General features: G+C 35.0%; 2 protein-coding genes across 51 annotated transcripts in view; one reads left to right on the top strand and one right to left on the bottom strand.

Moving 5' to 3' along the window:
• Window positions 1–3,249, top strand: part of RAPH1 (Ras association (RalGDS/AF-6) and pleckstrin homology domains 1) — a 153,861-nt gene extending 150,612 nt beyond the window's left edge. The window contains exon 16 of the mRNA XM_053215610.1: window positions 3,079–3,249. Within this exon, the coding sequence (XP_053071585.1) occupies window positions 3,079–3,132 (54 nt within the window). The 3' untranslated portion in view covers window positions 3,133–3,249. The remainder of the gene's footprint in view (window positions 1–3,078) is intronic.
• The window catches only part of ABI2 (abl interactor 2), a 121,079-nt gene that overhangs the window by 46,560 nt on the left and 56,042 nt on the right, over window positions 1–18,477 (bottom strand). For 23 of the 50 annotated variants that reach the window (XM_053215621.1, XM_053215623.1, XM_053215615.1 and 20 more), the window contains exons 2-3: window positions 17,195–17,362; window positions 5,976–6,152 (exon numbers count right to left, since the gene is read on the bottom strand). In XM_053215621.1, coding sequence (XP_053071596.1) covers window positions 5,976–6,152; window positions 17,195–17,362 — 345 coding nt within the window. Of the gene's footprint in view, window positions 1–4,500; window positions 4,519–5,975; window positions 6,153–17,194; window positions 17,363–18,477 lie in introns of all 50 variants that reach the window. The other 27 variants (XM_053215614.1, XM_053215612.1, XM_053215620.1 and 24 more) reach the window with 2 other exon arrangements.

Here is an 18,477-nt window from a genome sequence, read left to right as displayed (position 1 = left end):
ATTAAAATCCAGTGGACACTTCCATAAACAAAACTTGATACATTTTATGATCTGTAGAATCATCAAATGATTGTATCTGCTTGGTTAATGGGTTTTGGATAAGTAACTTAAATCATGTAAGAAACCAGAGTCCCTGTAGAATGTCCAAAAAATCTGTAATTTTATACTTTATTGATACTGTACCTTTATACGAAGCTAAAAGAGTTTTTCAATACTTCTTCAAGGTGGTTTTCCTTTGTGAAAAAGGCTAAATAAAACGATGAATATGCTATGCAGAGTATAAATACTGCCATCTAATTTGAGGAAAAGAGCAAGAATAGGAATAACTGCCAAACAAAACTTAATGTGTCGGGGCGCCTGTGTGGCTCAGTCAGTTAAGCATCTGACCGGGTCAGGTCATGATCTCACGGTTTGTGAGTTCAAGCCCCATGTCAGGCTCTGTGCTAACAGCTCAGAGCCTGGAGCCTACTTCAGATTCTATGTCTCCTCCTCTCTCTGCCCCTCCCATCCTCATGCTCTGTCTCTCAATAATAAAGAAATGTTAAAAAAAAAAATAAATAAACACTTAACATGTTTATCACAGGCAGGATCTGTATTATAATTAAAGAAAGTTTATTTCAAATATAAAATAATTTGATTTAAAAAATTCACTTGATAGCCATCATGGTTCTAAACACTATTTTGAGGGAAGTTTATGGGGGAGACATCACTTCCTCACAAGCAGCAAAACACAGGACTAAATTTTGTGTGTGGAGAAGTGGACAGCCGGGGGGGTGGGAGGGAGAGAAAGAGAGACAGGAGAACGAGAATGCACCATAAACTCAGGACAAAGAAAACAAAGCAGAGCTACACTTACTTCATTACAGCAATTCCACATGAAACTTTAAAACAAACTATAAACATAAGCAGAACTATCATCTGGTTCATAAACATGCAGTTAATGGTCCTGAATCATGAGTGTGCGTGTTCATTATACTTCAAAGTCTTTTTTGGAAATCAGAATGAAGCTTTTAACCATCGAATTATGTGGGCATTTTTTAATTCTATAAAGGGGAAAGTCATCATTGAGAGCTAAGTAAAGCAGGTATTAGGTATAAGGAGGAAACAGTAGGAAACATTCTCCCCCTTTTTTCCCACCAAAAAGAAATCCTCAAAACAGAAGAATTATTTCATTTAAGTGACAATGCTCAAATACTTTGCCATTGGCCTGTGACTAAGGAATGTAGGTAATACTGGAGGTAGAAAAGTTCTTTTATGTTCAAAGAGTGGTCCTATCTCCCAGGCTTTGGAGATCTCTACAACTAGCACCAAGCATCAAGCTCATTCTTATGGCCTTAATATTTTTTCTACAGTGCTCCTACTCTCCTGCTCTATGTTTTTTTGGTACATTCAATAACTCCTTGAACCTTGATATATCAAAATACAATGTTTATTACAAATCTCAGTGCTTTTTCAGAACCCTGTGAACTTCAGTATTTTTTATAAAGCTGGCTGGCCAGATATCTCTAGTTCACAAAGGACACTTCTGCTATGAAGAAATCTCCCACTGACAGATGACCTGCTGTGACAGAATAGTACCAGACACATTCTAAAATGGTTATCTGTGGTATATTCCTCATTTATCAACCACTTTTCATCTACCAGACTAGTAGGCAATGGAATATGAAAAAATTTTCTTTTTTAATTTTTAACATTTATTTGTTATTAAGAGATAAAGAGCATGAGCATGGGAGGGGCAGAGAGAGGGGGAGACACAGAATCCGAAGCAGGCTCCAGGCTCCGAGCTGTCAGCACAGAGCCCAACGCAGGGCTCGAACACACAAACCACAAGATCATGGCCTGAGCTGAAGTCGGATGCTTAACTGACTGAGCCACCCAGGCACGCCAAGGAATATGAAAATTAAGGGAGACATGGCAGGGGGTCAGAATGAGACACAAAGGCCTATAAAATGATTTCTCTGCTTTTAAGGAACTTAGAATATTTTAGAATAAGACTATGTTTTAAACAAAAAGGAATGTCTACAAATTATATAGAACTCTCAAAAAAAAGAAATATCAGTATTAATAAACATTTTTAAAAAGCAGGATTTAAATATACAAGGAGGAGTAGTATGTATAGTTCAAGTTAAATTACACTTTTATATGGCCTCAGGTACATACTAAAACACTTCCAATATGGCATTCCACCATTTAGTTTTTTATGCCTTTTGTTGTACAAATATCACGACATTGTTTTCAAAAGTCTTATGAACTAAACTCTACAACTTGTTCTCCCCACTCAACTAAAGAAAAAAACCTAAAATAACCACTATCAGAACCCAAAATAACCACTATCAGAACCCACTGTACAAAATGTTAAAAATTCAACTTTTAGTACAGAGGATTCTTCTGAGTCAAATCCCATGTGTTTGGTCCCAAAGTGTTATCTTTGTTTAGAGTCTGAAAAGCATCAAAAGTCTAACAGCAACAAGAGCAAAGACAGAACTCATGAACAGCTGAGGAAATCAAAGTAGCAGATAATCCTACCAACAAACATCAGGAGACTTCTAGGGCACTTGATATAACCCACAGGTCTCCAAGCTCAGCTGGAAAACCACTTAACTGGTTTATTATCTGCAGTCCTTTCCAACTTTAACATTTTTAAATTCTATTTTCTACCTTAATGTATTATATTATTCCATTCATCACCCTTTGAAAACCAATCATTTTTATACCAGCACTAAAAGAGAAATAATTTATTATATGCTGAATACTTTTTTCACTCTACTTTGTTTTGGTTCACCAAAAATTATTAACAATGTGCTTAAAAAAAAGAGGGGAGGGGGACAGGAAGGAAGAAAAGACAGAACGTTGGTGCATTGTAGCTTCTAGGATGAATGCAGGGTACTCTTCTCGCTCAGTAAACTGCACCCAGATATAACAGCAACACCTATATAGAGCCACAGTACCCAAAGAGTGAAGGTTTTTTGGTACAAAGAGCAAAGATGTTAAGGAATCTTATCCAAGTGTGATATTTCCTTGCTTTCTAGGAGCTTCTCTCATTTCCCACTCATTTTGGTCTCTCTCTCACGTGAACAGATCCTGAACCCAGGAAGGTCAAGAAGTAATCTGGAGGAAATGAGCATGGGATAGCAGCTTAGGCAAGCTGGTCTAAACTTACGAGGAAAAGAATTAGTCCACTTCTGTGTTTCATTCAGGTAATCTTTCTGTTCTCTTCAATCACTTTAAAACATCAACAGCCAAAATCTGCATATAGTATTTACAGGAAAAGAGCCAAGCAACTACACACTGCTTTGGGTGTAGTTCTTTGTTATGCAAAAGCAATCTCCTCACAATTCCACATGCCTTCACTCAGCAAGACGGAGGGCTTGGAGCCAACATCATCTATTCAATAACACAAGAAGTACTATTTGCCTCAACTCCTCTAGTCACATCTCTCTATCAGATCTGTTGAAATGTCAGTGGCCGTGGTTAATAGTTAATGATTCAGATCTCAGTTATCTTCCTGTCATCACTTTCTATACTGAAGACATGGCAAATAACAGGGTTTAGAAAGAAAATGTATTTGAAAATAAATTACAAGGGTCAGTTAAGAAAATAAGAACAAAAAGGAAATGCATGCTTAGTTTGGTGAATACGATTTTAGTAACTGTATTTAAAAGAGACTTCTTGAATATACTTGAATGTCTTTTACCATTAATTCTCCAAAATACTAAAACTGTAAAAAAAAAAAAAAGAAAAAAACACCTAAACTGTTACTGAAACACATAACAAAATATTTCTCTAATTTTTAACCTGTTGTTAAATATTATCATGAACTTTTGATGTTTTGATATAATTAATATTCAGCTAGAAAAACTCTTAAAATGAGTTTATATTGAAATATTGGGAAAAAAGAAACTAATCTTGATTTTAGCAAAATACATGATACTGCAACTTAAAAAAAAACCCATAACACTGAATATTTTCCACTTCTCACTTTCTTTACATTGACTAAGAGTCAAGAGATAATGACATACTGGCCATAAGTGTATAATAAAGCACACCATTTATAGAATAAAAAGGCTATTACACAGGGGGAGGGTTAAATGAAGCACATTAGTTGGCCCTCCAATCCATAACATAAATTCTACATTTACAAAAATCCAGCTAATTTTACTCCATAATGACATTTTATGATACGGTAACTTACATTTTATTTTCACAAAACATATTAACATTGCAAAATAAGCATTTATTCAAACATATTTACTAAGCCACTAGTGTGTGTGTCAGGCACTGTTCTAGGAGCACAGGACAAGGTGGTGAACAACACAAAAAAATCTGCCCTCACAGAACATGAAGACACACCACAAAGCTGCATGACAAAAAGTTTTAAATATTAAAAAGAGGAATTATTTGTTGATTTTAGAAGGCCAAGTGCCAAGTATCTCTTCACTCCCCATATGTAATATTCTACATAAGAACAAAGAATGGAAATCCAGCCCTGGAATCTCTTACCTTAAATCTAAGCAACCACTTAATGCATAAATGGAGCAAATAAAAGAGGTAAGGAAAAAAAGCATTGAAAGGTTAGTTGGAACTTCAGGATGTGAAGAGAAAGGAAAAAAACAAAGAAAAAACAAGTTAAGCATTCAGCATTAAAAAATAATGTTTCAGTAGATCATAGAAAGAGTGGTCAAAGCAGAATGTGTCATGAACAGGAAGGTTTTTTGATGAAATTATATGACATTGGTTTATTCAAAAAACATTATTAAAGATTTCTTCACATTAGTGTCGCCTAAACACTAAAAGTCCAAATAAGAAGGACTACAGAGTCCCAAAAGAGTAATATTTTACTTGAATTAAGTAAGAATTGGAGTGGGAAGGAAATCGTGTTTTTATTATGTAAATGGGCAAGCACAAATATTATGCTTTATTCTAAGTGCCTTTTGGAAGTAGATTCCAGCAGTATCCTAAAATTTTCTATTTGCAGTTATTAGCCTTGAAAAAAATCTCAAAATTATAAAATTTTAAGTATTTTATAAAATTAAGTATCAAATTCCAGATAATAATGCTTATATTAAAATTCTAAGAAAAATATTTTTTTAATTATACTGTATGTTTTCTTTTACCAAGATATACATTAAATTTAGACTTAACTGATTTCTAGCCATACTAGTATAGTGTATTTTTTTAATTTACATTTGCTTATATATAAAGACATAAATCAACTGCATAAACTATACAGTTTTACTTATAAGTATATTGTATATATTTATCCAAAGTCACATTTAATAAGTCACTGCCTTTCAAATCAATGATTAAAGATGTAAACTTTAAGCTACTTAATACTTAGCTGATGCTCCAAATAGTTTAAGTATAAATACCAATTTCATTGAAATTTATATGCACTTCAGTTTTGATCATAGTATTTTATATATACAGCAGGCACTCTAATACATTTTAAAAGATAGCCAAAACACATAATGGCTACATATTCAAAATGGGTAGAAATATTAATTCATATATTACTTTTGTCTACACTATTCTCACCCAAATGTTAAGACAGAATTATTTTAGAAAAATTCAAAGTACATGTTTGTTTACATATGTTCTTTCTGAAAACTAATGCCAGAAGCTTGCTGATAAATTCTTGAGGTAAGGTAAATACTTTAATAACATGCTAAGTAATCTTTTAATCAGTCATATTAAGTCATTAAAAGACTACAGAAATTATACCACACTTATTTGCCCAATCTACATGAGGTATTATCATAACTGTTTAAATGCATTTCATTTACAGATGACTGCTTAAAACTTGACAACATAGCACTAAGAAGAAGCAAGAAGGATAAAATAGTTATAGTAGTAAGGAATCTTCAGAACCACAACTGGGCCAAAACTTGGGCTTCCAAAAAAGATAAAAGCTTCATTTTCTAAAGCGTTTCATTATGGACTGCTATTTTTAAAAGGCTGACAAAAATTATACTTACCTTTACTCCATGTCCAATATCATCTAGAATTGTATAGTCAATAGGTTTTCTAATATAACGAACTGGTCGTTCAAGATTGGCTGGAGCAATAATCTTATGTGTCCTTGAAGTGTTTTTATTGGTAGTCAAAATACCAATCTCTCTTCTTGCAACTTTCTCTTTATGAATATCAACGGTCTGAAAAATATAATGTAAGTGCAACACGAGAATGTATAGTTCTAATAACCGGAAAAGTCAAAATATAGGTGCTCAGTGACTTAACATTATTTATATTCTTAACCCCAATGGCTAAATTTTCTCCTTTTTGGACCTACTGGCTTTCTCCATTTCTAGGCTAAAGCAAGGGCTGGCAAATCATGGCTGGCAGACCAAATCTGGCCCACTAAGTTTTTTACCACCTGAAGTTTTTTGTTTTTACAACCCAGGAGTGGTATTTACATGTTTTAATGGTTTTAAAAAGTCTAAAGAAAATTAGTGCCATGACATGTGAAAATTATACAGAATTCAAATTTCAGTTTCTATACATAAAATTTTATTGGACCACTGCCATTCTACTCACTTACATATTTTCATATTACAAGGGCAAAGATGAATGTTGTAACAAAGACTGTATGGCCTGCAAAGCCTAAAATATTTATTAGCTGGGCCTTTACAGAAAAAGTTTGCCAATCCTTGGGTTAAAGCATGCTAATTTTTTCCCAAACCCCATTTATATTTATACTAATACAATGATCAAGAAAACCCCAGTGGTTAAGTTGGTTACATTTTAAAATAACCTATTAGTGTAATTTCCATTGGTGTTTAAATGCCTTTTTTATTTAAACAAAAAACAAACAAACAAAAAAAAGGAGCCTGGGTGGCTCAGTAGGTTGAGCGTCCAACTTCGGCTCAGGTCATGATCTTGCAGTTCGTGAGTTCGAGCCCCACATCAGGCTCTGTGATGACAGCTCAGAACATGGAGTCTGCTTCAGAATCTGTGACTCCCTCTCTCTCTGCCCCTCCCCTACTCATGCTGTGTCTTCTCTCAATAAATAAATAAACGTTTAAAAAAAAAAAAAAAAGAAGGGCCTAAAATATAAATACAATGTTAACATTTTTTTACAAAAAAATTTGTTTTTTATGACACAATACTCATAAAATATTTCATTAATTTATTGGGTTTATTAAATGTTCACATAGGATGTGTTTTTTTACTTTTCCATTTGCTAATAGAGGGTGAATTTCTGTACACAGGTAATACTATGTTTCTTATTAATTTAATTAATACTATTAAACAGCATTTTCAAAGGAAACTTGAAACAAATTCAAAGCCTCTTATTTCAATGAAAAGACTTAAAAACAATGTTTTTAAATGTCTGTTTATTTTTGAGAGAGACAGAGAGACAGAGTACAAGCAGGGGAAGGGCAGAGAGAGAGAAAGACATAGATCTGAAGCAGGCTCCAGGCTCTGAGCTGTCAGCACAGAGCCTGACGTGGGGCTCAAACGCACAAACTATGAAATCATAACCTGAACTGAAGTCACCAACCATAACCAACTGAGCCACCCAGGTGCCCCTCAGCCAAAAGACTAAAAGCCAACAGGATCTGTAAGCTTCACAACTAGTATCTAAATAAAGTATCAAATCAAAGACTGGCCAAGGTAGTAACTTTATCATTTAAGTATTTATTTTTAAAACAAAAATAATCTTTGAGCTTTTTCTGAGCATGTTAAGTAAAAATGACAAAATCTGCTTTCCTTTTCAACTACTTGGTAGAGCTGTAACAGAAAAAAAGGAATTTGTATGTTAGTGACAATGTTGGTATTTACTTATTTTTAACTTCAGAGAAATAAAAATCTCATTTTGAATAATTTTTAATGAGTCACATTCTAAATCATTAAAAATATGGGCTAAGAAGATTTCATATATATTAAGTACACTTCAAAATAAACAAAAACCAAAGAAAATAGGCACATTTTTGTACCTATTTTTTATATAACTGGTCTTAAACACATCAATAAAGGAAAATTTATCAGAGAATGTTATTTTCTTGAGACACTGTTTCCACCCCACTTTTTATTTTTTTAAGTTTATTTGTTTGGGGGGGGGGCACCAGCACAGAGCCCAATGCCAGACTGAAACTCACAAACTGTGGGATCATGACCTGAGCCGAAATCAAGAGTCAGATGCTTAACCAACTGAGCCCCTCCATGTTGTTTTTAGAAACATAATTATCCTATTCAAAAATGAAGCCATAAGAATGCAAACCCAAGCAACCATAGAATTCTAAGCTTACTGCAAACTGAAACTTCAATTTCAAATTTTCATGCTGGAAATATGAATAAATCTCTACAAAATAAAAATGGGGAAGCAATTTTCCATATCTGCACTAATATATAGTTACATTTTATAGTAAGCACATTTTTTTAATTGTTTGAAAAAATTGAGGCTTTTTTTTTTTAAAAAAGCACTCAAAACATTTGATCATACCTGGTGACTGGGGCATTTACATATTACCTCTATGTTCTCTTTATATACACACAAACACACAGCCCAAACCCACAAGCCTTTATGCTAAGGATAAAACAAAAACCAGTACAGCAAAGAAAAAGATCTCAGACCTACGAGCCTAAATAAGGGCTAGTTGCTATAAAAGGACATAAAATTGGGCTCTTACATCTTCCTAGGAGAGAAGGCAAAGTACAATGAATTACAAGGTAATATATCCCTTCATGAGGAAGGGACAATTTTCCCAGGACTAAACTCTAAAAGGATTTGGTTGAAGGAATTCTGAAGAGAAAAATGTTGCTTCTTGTATTAATTACCAGTAAAAACTGAATGCATGCTCTAAAACATAATTCTTAACAGGATATATACATGGGAAATCAAAAGAATTTAGTTTCACTATATAATATTCTAGTTGTCTATTTTAAAAGAATACCTACATCTGGGAAAAACTAGAGCAGGGCTTCTCAACAGAGACACTATTGAGATTTGGGGCCAGATCATTCTTTGTTGTGGGAAGCTGTCCTGAGTATTGTACAATGTGAAGAAGCATCCCAGAAGATACCAAGAGCACCCCAAGTTGTGACAACCAAAAATGTCTGCAGTGCCAAATGTCTCTGCAGGGGTAAAACTACCCGGATTGAGAACCAATGATCTAGAGGAGAGACTAATTCACTTATCCTTACATTATGCACTCTCAAATATCAATTGTTTCCAGACTTGTTACAAGAGTTGACTTAAGATTAATGTCTCTAGCAACTGGATAAGTATAGATATTTGGTGTCTTTAACTTTTTAAAAACATATACAGTAATAAAAGTAATATATGGTTAAGAAAATCAAAGAGCATAAGTTGTATTCTTCCCATCCTACTACCACACTAGGTTGAACTGTAGGAGTTCTTGTGAATCAAATTATCTTCAGAAAATAGATAGCTATGATTTTATTTAGAATCTGAATAATAACAGAGAACAATAAATCTACTCCATAAGGAAGGAGAAGAAAGTTTGGTCTATAACATTCTGAAATTTTCAGCAATCACCTACTTCAAATTTTTCAAAGGTTTCTCTTGGGGAAAATCACATTCAAATTAGATGGAGTAACAGAATGAACACTCCTCTATATACCTAAAATCCAGCTTCAACATTCATCAACTCACAGCCAATTATTAGTTTTAAAATAATTTTTTTAAAGCTCTTATATTTTTTTATTAAAAATATGGCTACTCTGTTTTTCCTAAATCAAATTCATAGCCTTCAGTAATCATCATTGCCTTGCCTTTTCATATTCTTTGAAATTACAAAACTAAAATGTGTTAAAGTTAAATTTTGGAAGTACAAGTTCAACATTGATATTTAGGAAGAATTTTAATAGAAAAAAAAGTATTTCAAATTTATCCTGTCACTTCTAGAGTTGTTGGTTACATGATAATAAATTTAGTCTTATTTAGTAGAGGTCTCAATAATACCACTTACCTGTGGCAAGTAAAAAATGTGTTTAGCAAAGATGACCAAAACTAATGCAAGTTACTTTTAATAAATACTACTATTGTTTGTTACCTGTTAACCAAAAAATACACCAAATAATGTCACTGCAACTGTGTGGTCTATTCCTATTAACAGATCCTTATTAATTTGTTTCTCTATCCTTCTCATGGCTATTGCCAAGTCTGGTCTCACATGCTGTGGGCTTCCCCCATGACACTTTAGCCAAGTAGTGCCAAACCCAAGCTCTCTAGGATACCTCTTATCACCCTCAGATAACCATAATGGCTCCCAACTCCCTTGCAAGCCTGAGACCCACTCCTACATCTCCTTCATGGATCCAAACACATGCTCAGGCTACAACAGATATCAGGCAGGTACTATATAAAGTACTTTGTTTTAGGATTACCCATGCATTGTTGTGGCCCAATAACACAGATAATCAAAAGGTGACTGTACTGGACAGTACTACTTCAGCTGATCATCAGTGTGAGAAAACATCTGCAAATAGTTACGGTGGAATAACTCAACTAAGTTGGGTGTTTTCAAATATGTCTCAATTTTTTAATTATAAGTTAATGTTTCAAATAAGCATTTAATTATTTAAATGACAAATAGGCTTTAAATTATTCATCTTTCATAAAACAAATTAGCTATTACTAAATGGCAATTTTCACTTATTCATTTTTTATAAAACGATATAAAATATACGTAAGAATTTAAAAACTGTATAAACCCTATCTTCTATGAATAATTACATATTGATAACCTTTCAAAGGATCTCCTTAATTTAAAATCGAATTTTTAAACAAGGCTATAAAGTTTGTTCTTAAGTAGGCTTCATGCCCAGCACGGAGCCCAGTGTGGGACCTGAACTCACAACCCTGAGATCAAGGCCTGAGCTGAGATTGAGTCGGACGCTTAACTGACAGAGCACACAGACACCCCAAGGCTACAAAGTTTTTTAAACAAAAAATTACCTGGGACTCCTGGGTGGCTCAATTGGTTAAATGTCCAGCTCTTGATTTCAACTCAGGTCATGATCTCACAGTTCGTGAGTTCAAACTCCCAGTTGGGCTGTGTGCTGACAGCACAGAGCCTGCGTGGGATTCTCTCTCTCCCTCTCTCTCTCTGCCCCTCCCCTGCTCACACATGCACACTCTCTCTCTTTCTCTCAAAATAAATAAATAAATTTTTAAAAATTACCTTACATGGTAAGTTCCTCAGGGGTTAGAACTTCCACGCCTTTTAGTATCTAGCCCTTGAGAAGAATTACTTCCCTTCTCATAGCATTTAATAATCATTCCTTCCTATTTCCTTTACTCTCTGTTAACTACTTCAACACCTGGCCAAATAAATTCTAGTCAGCTCTTAGAGTGGGAAGAACACTACTCTTTAAGTTCTTTATGTTGCCTTTGAACCCCCTGATCTCCTTCTAAGCCATAATGAGGGGGCACTTGCGTGGCTGAGTCGGTTAAGTGTCCACCTCTTGATTTCGGCTCAGGTCATGACCTCATGGTTCGTGGGATAGAATCCCAAGTCCGGCTCTGCATTGACAGCGTGTGGTCTGCTTGGGATTCGTAGCCTCTCTCACTCTGCCCCTCCCCCACCTCGCACTCACACCACACACTCTGTCTCAAAATAAATACACTTTAAGCCATGATGAACTGAATGTAGACAGTATTGACTCTTTAGGTTGAGAAAAGCGACAGGCCTGGCTTGGAAAATTTTTAGTTTATAAGCTTATAAGAATTTTAGTTTGGGGGACCTGGGTGGCTCAGTCCATTAAGCATCCAACTCTTGGTTTCCACTCAGGTCATCTCACGGTTTGTGAGTTTGGCCCCATGTGAGGCTCTGTGCTGGCAGTGAGAAGCCTGCTTGAGATTCTCTCTCTCCCCCTCTCTCTCTGCCCCTCCCCTGCTCACACTGTCTCTGTCTCTCTCAAAAAGAAATAAGTAAACTTAAAAAATATATTTTAAAAAAAAGAATTTTAGTTTGAATAATGTTCTCATAAACCTTTTTTTTTAACTAACCAGAAATGGACACAAAGTCAAGGACACAGTAATAGCATTCATCCTTACACATAATGCTATACTGACTTAAAAGTAGCTATGTATGTTTATACAAGTAATTCAGTAAAATTAAATGTTTGTTCTGATAACTATATATTTTTGAAAAATATTTAATGTTAATTTAACTCCTACTCTCAGTTTTAAAATTAAAAATTTGTTAGCTTTTTAAATAATATGCTTCCAAAGAAATAAGATAACAGCAACAAAGCTAGAGATAGGATTTCTTTAAAACTGCCACCCTTGGGAGGCGCCTGAGTGGCTTAGTCGGCTAAGCATCCGACTTCGGCTCAGATCATGATCTCATAGTTTGTGGGTTCGAGCCCAACATCGGGCTCTGTGCTGACAGTTCAGAGCCTGGAGTCTGCTTCAGATTCTGTGTCTCCCTCTCTCTCTGCTCCTCCCCCACTCATACTCTGCCTCTCTCTGTCCCTCAAAAATAAATGTTTAAAAAAATTTTTTTAATTGCCATCCTTGGGGCACCTGGCTGGCTGAGTCAGTGGAACATGTGACTCTTGACCTCAGGGTTGTGAGTTTGAGCCCCACAATGGGTGTAGAGATTACTTACAAAAAAATTTTTTTAAAAATATTTATTTCTGAGAGAGCACAAGTGGGGGAGGGGCAGAGAGAGGGGGCAGAGGATCTAAAGTGGGCTCTGTGTTGACAGGCTGACGATAGCAAGCCAATGTGGGCTCAAACTCATGAACTGTGAGATAATGACCTGAGCTGAAGTCAGACGCTCAACTGACTGAGCCACCCAGATGCCCTAAAAATAAAATCTTTAAAAAATAAATAAAAAATAAAAATTAAATTGCCACCCTTAAACTACCTAAGGTAATCTACATCAAGAACCTATCCTAATACTTCTTATGGATATGGTGAGTGTGGTGTAAATTAGTGCACTACTTCATACTATGTTTAGTACAAAAAAGTCTGATACTAAATATTCGTAATCAATTCTATTTTGTTTTTTAAAACCTCTGCCATTCAGTTGGCTAAGTCAATGGAATTCCCATCTTCAGATTCTAATTCAGAATAATTTAGGCAATAGTTCAGTTATATCAGAGTGATGGAGGGTTGAGGTCAGCGGGGCACAGACTGAGGTGAATAGCAGAGCCAGCAGAATAGAAAGAAAAAAAGCAAATATAAATCAAGTTCATTTGTAGGAACCTCAAAAGAATAAAGAATTCCAAATGGAAAATAGCTCAGATATCATCTAATCAGTCTTATCATTTTACAGATGAGAAAACTGAAGTTCAAGTCAAATGTCACACAAGTCAGCAGAAGAATCAAAGTAAAACTTAGATCCCTGACCCTCCCCACTCCCAAACATATGGAGAAAAGAGGTAGAGCACTAGGCGGCTGAAAAGTGATAAGGTTCCTACCCATGACACAGAAAAAAGATACTGATGAGGAAAGAAATCAAATACATCAGAGATCTAGTATCTCCTAGTCCTGAACCACTCTACCAGATAATTCCTACAAAACAACTCTTAATACCTACTAGCATTCCAATAAATATGTGATCTGGTCTTTGACCTGACTGAACCTCCATTTCTTTCCTTCTTCAATCCAATCTTCTCTCCAAATTCTCTAAACCTAATACTTTTGCTCAAATTGCCAAAAAAAAAAAAAAAGAAAGAAAGAAAGAGAAGAGAAAAGAAAAAAGAAAAGAAAAGAAAAGGGAAAGGGAAAGGGAAAGGGAAAGGGAAAGGGAAAGGGAAAGGGAAAGGGAAAGGGAAAGGGAAAGGGAAAGGGAAAGGGAAAGGGAAAGGGAAAGGGAAAGGGAAAGGGAAAGGGAAAGGAAAGGAAAGGAAAGGAAAATCTAATCTCAAGATATCATAAGAACGTTCTGGCTCCCTCTAAAAACATAGTAATATTCTTAATAAAGCATAATAATAATAATAATACTAAATATAATTACCAAACATTAGAAAATAACAGTATTTAAGAACAAGGGCTTGCAAAAACTACAGCCTACATGCTAAATCTGGCCTGCAGACTGCTTTTATATGACCTACAAGTTAGAATAGCTTTTTACATTTTTAAATAGTGGTTTAAATACACACACACACAGAGAATAACACGAAACTGATACTACACATGTGGCCCACAAAGCCTAAAATATTGACTAGCTGGTCCTTTACAGAAAAGGTTTGCCAATCCTTGTATTTAGAGTATTTACTAAGTATTTGCTTTGTAAACAGAAAATGTTTTCTCATACTATAATCTTTCAGTCTAAAGAGTATCAAATAACTCTGATGTTCAACTGACTTTTCTTTTTTAATGTTTATTTATTTATTTTTGAGAGAGAGAGAGGGTGAGAGAGAGAGAGGAAGAGAAACCAGGAGACAGAGAATCCAAAGCAGGCTGTGCACTGACAGTACAGAGCCTGCTTCAGGGCTCAAACTCACAAACTGCAAGATCATGACCTGAGGTGAAATCAAAAGTTGGACACTCAACCAACCGAGCCACAGAGGTGCCCTCAATTGACTTTTAAAACAAAGGACTCTACCTGTGCATTAAGTATAACTGAAAATTATTTCAACCCTTAAGGCAAATACTAAAAAATATATAATTTTTAAAATTTACTTATTTCTTAGCTATAACCTCCATCAGCCCATTTCTCCTATTCAACCTCTCACCCAGCATATTCTTTTGTATAGACTTAACAGGTATTATACAACTGCAGATCCCTCACCCTTCCAGGGATTGTTCAACTTCAAATGAAGAAGAGTCAACATATTCTTGACAGCTCTGACTCAGGCCCCTGTTATTTCCCCCCCCCTTTTTTTTTTTTAAGTTTACATATATTTGAGAGAAAGTGAGACAGAAAGACAGACAGAACCAGTGGGGGAGGCGGGCGCAGACAGGATCCAAAGCAGGCTCTAGGCTCTGTGCTAATACCAGAGAGCCCGAAGTGGGCTCGAACTCATGAACCATGAGATCATGACCTAAGCCAAAGTCTGATGCTTAACCGACTGAGCCACCAAGGTGCCCCTGGCCCCTGTTATTTCTGACCTACTAATCTCTATCCATTCATCTCTCCCATTTTTCACTTACTCCATTAAAATGGCTTTAAAAGACAGTACTAATTAGACTATTAATTATATGTAGATTTATGTGACACTCAAAAATAAAATGTTCTCATTAACTGAATTCATACATATAATTACAACTTAGAGTAGACTTATTCACCTTCCTCAAGACTGCTACCCTTCTCAGGTGCCTGGGTGGCTCAGTCAGTTGGGCGGCTGACTTCAGCTCAGGTCATGATCTCACCGTTCATGGGTTCGAGCCCCACATTAGGCTCTGTGCTGACAGCTCAGAGCCTGGAGCCTGCTTCAGATTCTGTGTCTCCCTCTCGCTCTGCCCCTCTCCATCTCATTTTCTCTCTCTCTCAAAAAATAAAAATGTTCGAAAAATTAAAAAAAAAAAAACTGCTACCCTTCTCTACCAAAGTAGCACAGAATTCTAATCAAAAAACAGCTGATTATCAGCTGGTTGGTTCAGTCAGTAGAGCATCTGACTCTTGATCTCAGAAGCATAAGTTTGAGCCCCACGTTGGGTATAGAGATTACTTTTAAAAAACAGATGATTATCTTTCATTATTATTTGCTTATTGTCATCATCTATCTTCACAATCTCTTCTACTTTCACAAACTAATAACAAATTGTTCATCCTTTTTCGAAACTCTATTAATGTCTCTTCTGCATTTGAACTTTTCTTCTCATAGTCTTTTTTGGTCCTTTGTTAAGACTTCAAATATGCAGAAATTCTAAAACTCTTAATTGTAAACCCCAAAATTCTCTATCAGATTAGTAATTTGTCAATATCCCTCCTTTTACAGAAAACCAAGTTCATCTATTTCATTATTATTATTTCTTCTAAGGGGTCACTTCCAAATAAAATTTACTTCTCGTTAAAACTCACCAATTCTTGGGGGGTTTGGGGAGGGTTTGTTTTTTACTTTAAGAGATACAGCAATATAGCAAGCAGTAAATTATACAATGTCTACAGAATTTCATATGGGATGTAAAGAAAACCTTACAGTGGCAAATACATTTTTAAGATCAAATAGTATTAAATAACAAGAAGTCCCTCTAAATCAGTTTGGTGAACTTTCAAATAGCAAATATAAGTGAGTCTTCTCATATCTGGTTTGATTATCTGGACTCTATTTTATTTAATTACACAAATTAAGCTTCAGACTTTGAAAATTTGTTGGATTAGTCAATTTCAGAAGCATCCTGAACTCTGCTACTCAGTAACAAGACAGCTAAACTAGAAAAGCTCCAAAGATCTCATCAAAGAGAAGCAGGCAGATCAAAACCTTTATCTTTTTAATGTTTTTTAAAATTCATTTTGCAATTACAAATTGGCTTTTCATTGCAGTATTATTTAAATGGCCCCCAAATACAGAAATGGTTACGAAAGCTGTGACATACACATGCAATATTATACAGCCATTGAAAATGTTTATGAAGAGCTTGTAACATCATGGGAAGATATCTGTTGTCATAGTAAGTTAAAAGAACAAAATCCAAAATTCTATACATAATATAATCACAGCTACGTTTTTAAAACTATTTATAGGAAAAATGTATTGGAATAAAGTATTGAAAGTAAAAAGTTTAAACAGTGGTGAAAGGGTTTGTTTTTCCATTTTTTTTATTTTTCTATATATTAAGGGAATTGCTTTTACAATGGAAAAAAGTATAACATTAAACTTTTTTAAGTTTTATATAAAGATAATTTTATAAGTTCACTTAAATTAATATTTTCTTTATTGAGATACGGTACCATCCTGATTAAACAAAAGTCCTACCAACAGAAAAAAAAATGTAAAGAAGTGATTAGGCTATCACATTAATATTTTTTTTTGAAGATAAAGAAATGTGGAATTCAGTACAAGTTGGAAGAAACCAGAGAAATTTTCACTCAAAGATGATTATTTTAACATGACTACTGAATTTTAATAAAAGTATTAAAATCTGCTTTTCCCTGTCAAATTCATAAAGAATCGCTCCACAAAAAGAATCAAAAACAACCTGATACTGAATTTGTATTTTGCAAATCATACATGTGAGTTAACTCACATGATAAAGCCTGCCAGCATTATACAGATTGCTTGTGTTTATAGTGTTCCTCAGAGGCAAAATAGAAAAGCAGTGTGGTCTCACTTGTGAAATATGATTGATTGAAGATTCCATCCTTCGTAGCTGGGATGCTTGGATATCCAGCATCTGCAGGACATTGTTGGCCAAGGTATTTATCAGATACGCAACACTTGCTAAGGACTGGGTGGTGTAGGCTTTGGTTTCTTCTAGAGCTCGCTGCTTATCTGCTGACTAAAGGGGGAAAAAAAACAATCATCAATTTAAAGATAACTCATTCTATCAATCTACTCTACAAAAATGCTCATAAAATCCATTGTTTCTGAATCTACATACACTAGTTAAAAATGTTCTGAATGTTAATTATCAGTATCATGTAAACCCAACAACTGTTGGCTGAGTTAATATTTTCATGTTGAATAGATACATCTTTGTATAGATGCATAAAATCTTATAGCCATTATTTTAAAAATGAGATCCACTGGATTTTTAAAAAAAATTTTTTAATGTTTGTTTATTTTTGAGAGAGACAGAGCATGAGCAAGGAAGGGGCAGAGAGAGAGGGAGACACAGAATCTGAAGCAGACTTCCAGCTGTCAGCACAGAGCCTGACTCAGGACTCGAACTCATGAACCATGAAATCATGACCTGAGCCAAAGACAGAAGCTCAACTGACAGAGCCCCCAGGCGCCCCCGATCCACTGGATATTTTGAGCAATGGCAGCAAGTACATAGCTTCTCAAGATCACTGTCTGGAAAAGTAGCACTGATGTGAATGTATAAATTCTAGCATCCATTTCTCTAGTTTTCTGAATTTGTTCTTTCCTTCCATTCTAAATGTGAAATGTGGGTAAAATGTAATGTCTCATTAAAGTAATAATAATGATAAAACATTTATAATGATAAGTAAAATGACACTGTAAATAAAAATAGGTAATAATTGCGGCAAATAATGAAAAATTAAAATTAAAATAATTAAATCTTTCTTCTCAATCACTTTAAGTGCTATAACTCTATGGGACATAAATTGCCAAGTATCAAACTCTGGTTGAAGAACAGAGTACACAGTAAAAAGTGGTTAAATCATTATTTCCAAGGTCACAAGGCAAAACAATGGTAAAAATACATATGCTATGTTGCTAAATGCTAGACACCATCTTCTATAGAAAACTTCGGTTTAGGGTGCCTGGGTGGCTCAGTACGTTAAAGTGTCCGACTTCAGCTCAGCTCATGATCTCACGGTTCATGAGTTCCAGCGCCACGCTAGGCTCTGTGCTGACAACTTGGAGCATGGAGCCTGCTTCAGAATCTGTGACTCCCTCTCTCTGCCCCTCACTCACTCACACTCT

The sequence above is a fragment of the Acinonyx jubatus genome, chromosome C1, assembly GCF_027475565.1.
Source record: "Acinonyx jubatus isolate Ajub_Pintada_27869175 chromosome C1, VMU_Ajub_asm_v1.0, whole genome shotgun sequence".
Lineage (NCBI taxonomy): Eukaryota > Metazoa > Chordata > Mammalia > Carnivora > Felidae > Acinonyx > Acinonyx jubatus.
This window is presented reverse-complemented; position numbering and strand designations above follow the sequence as displayed.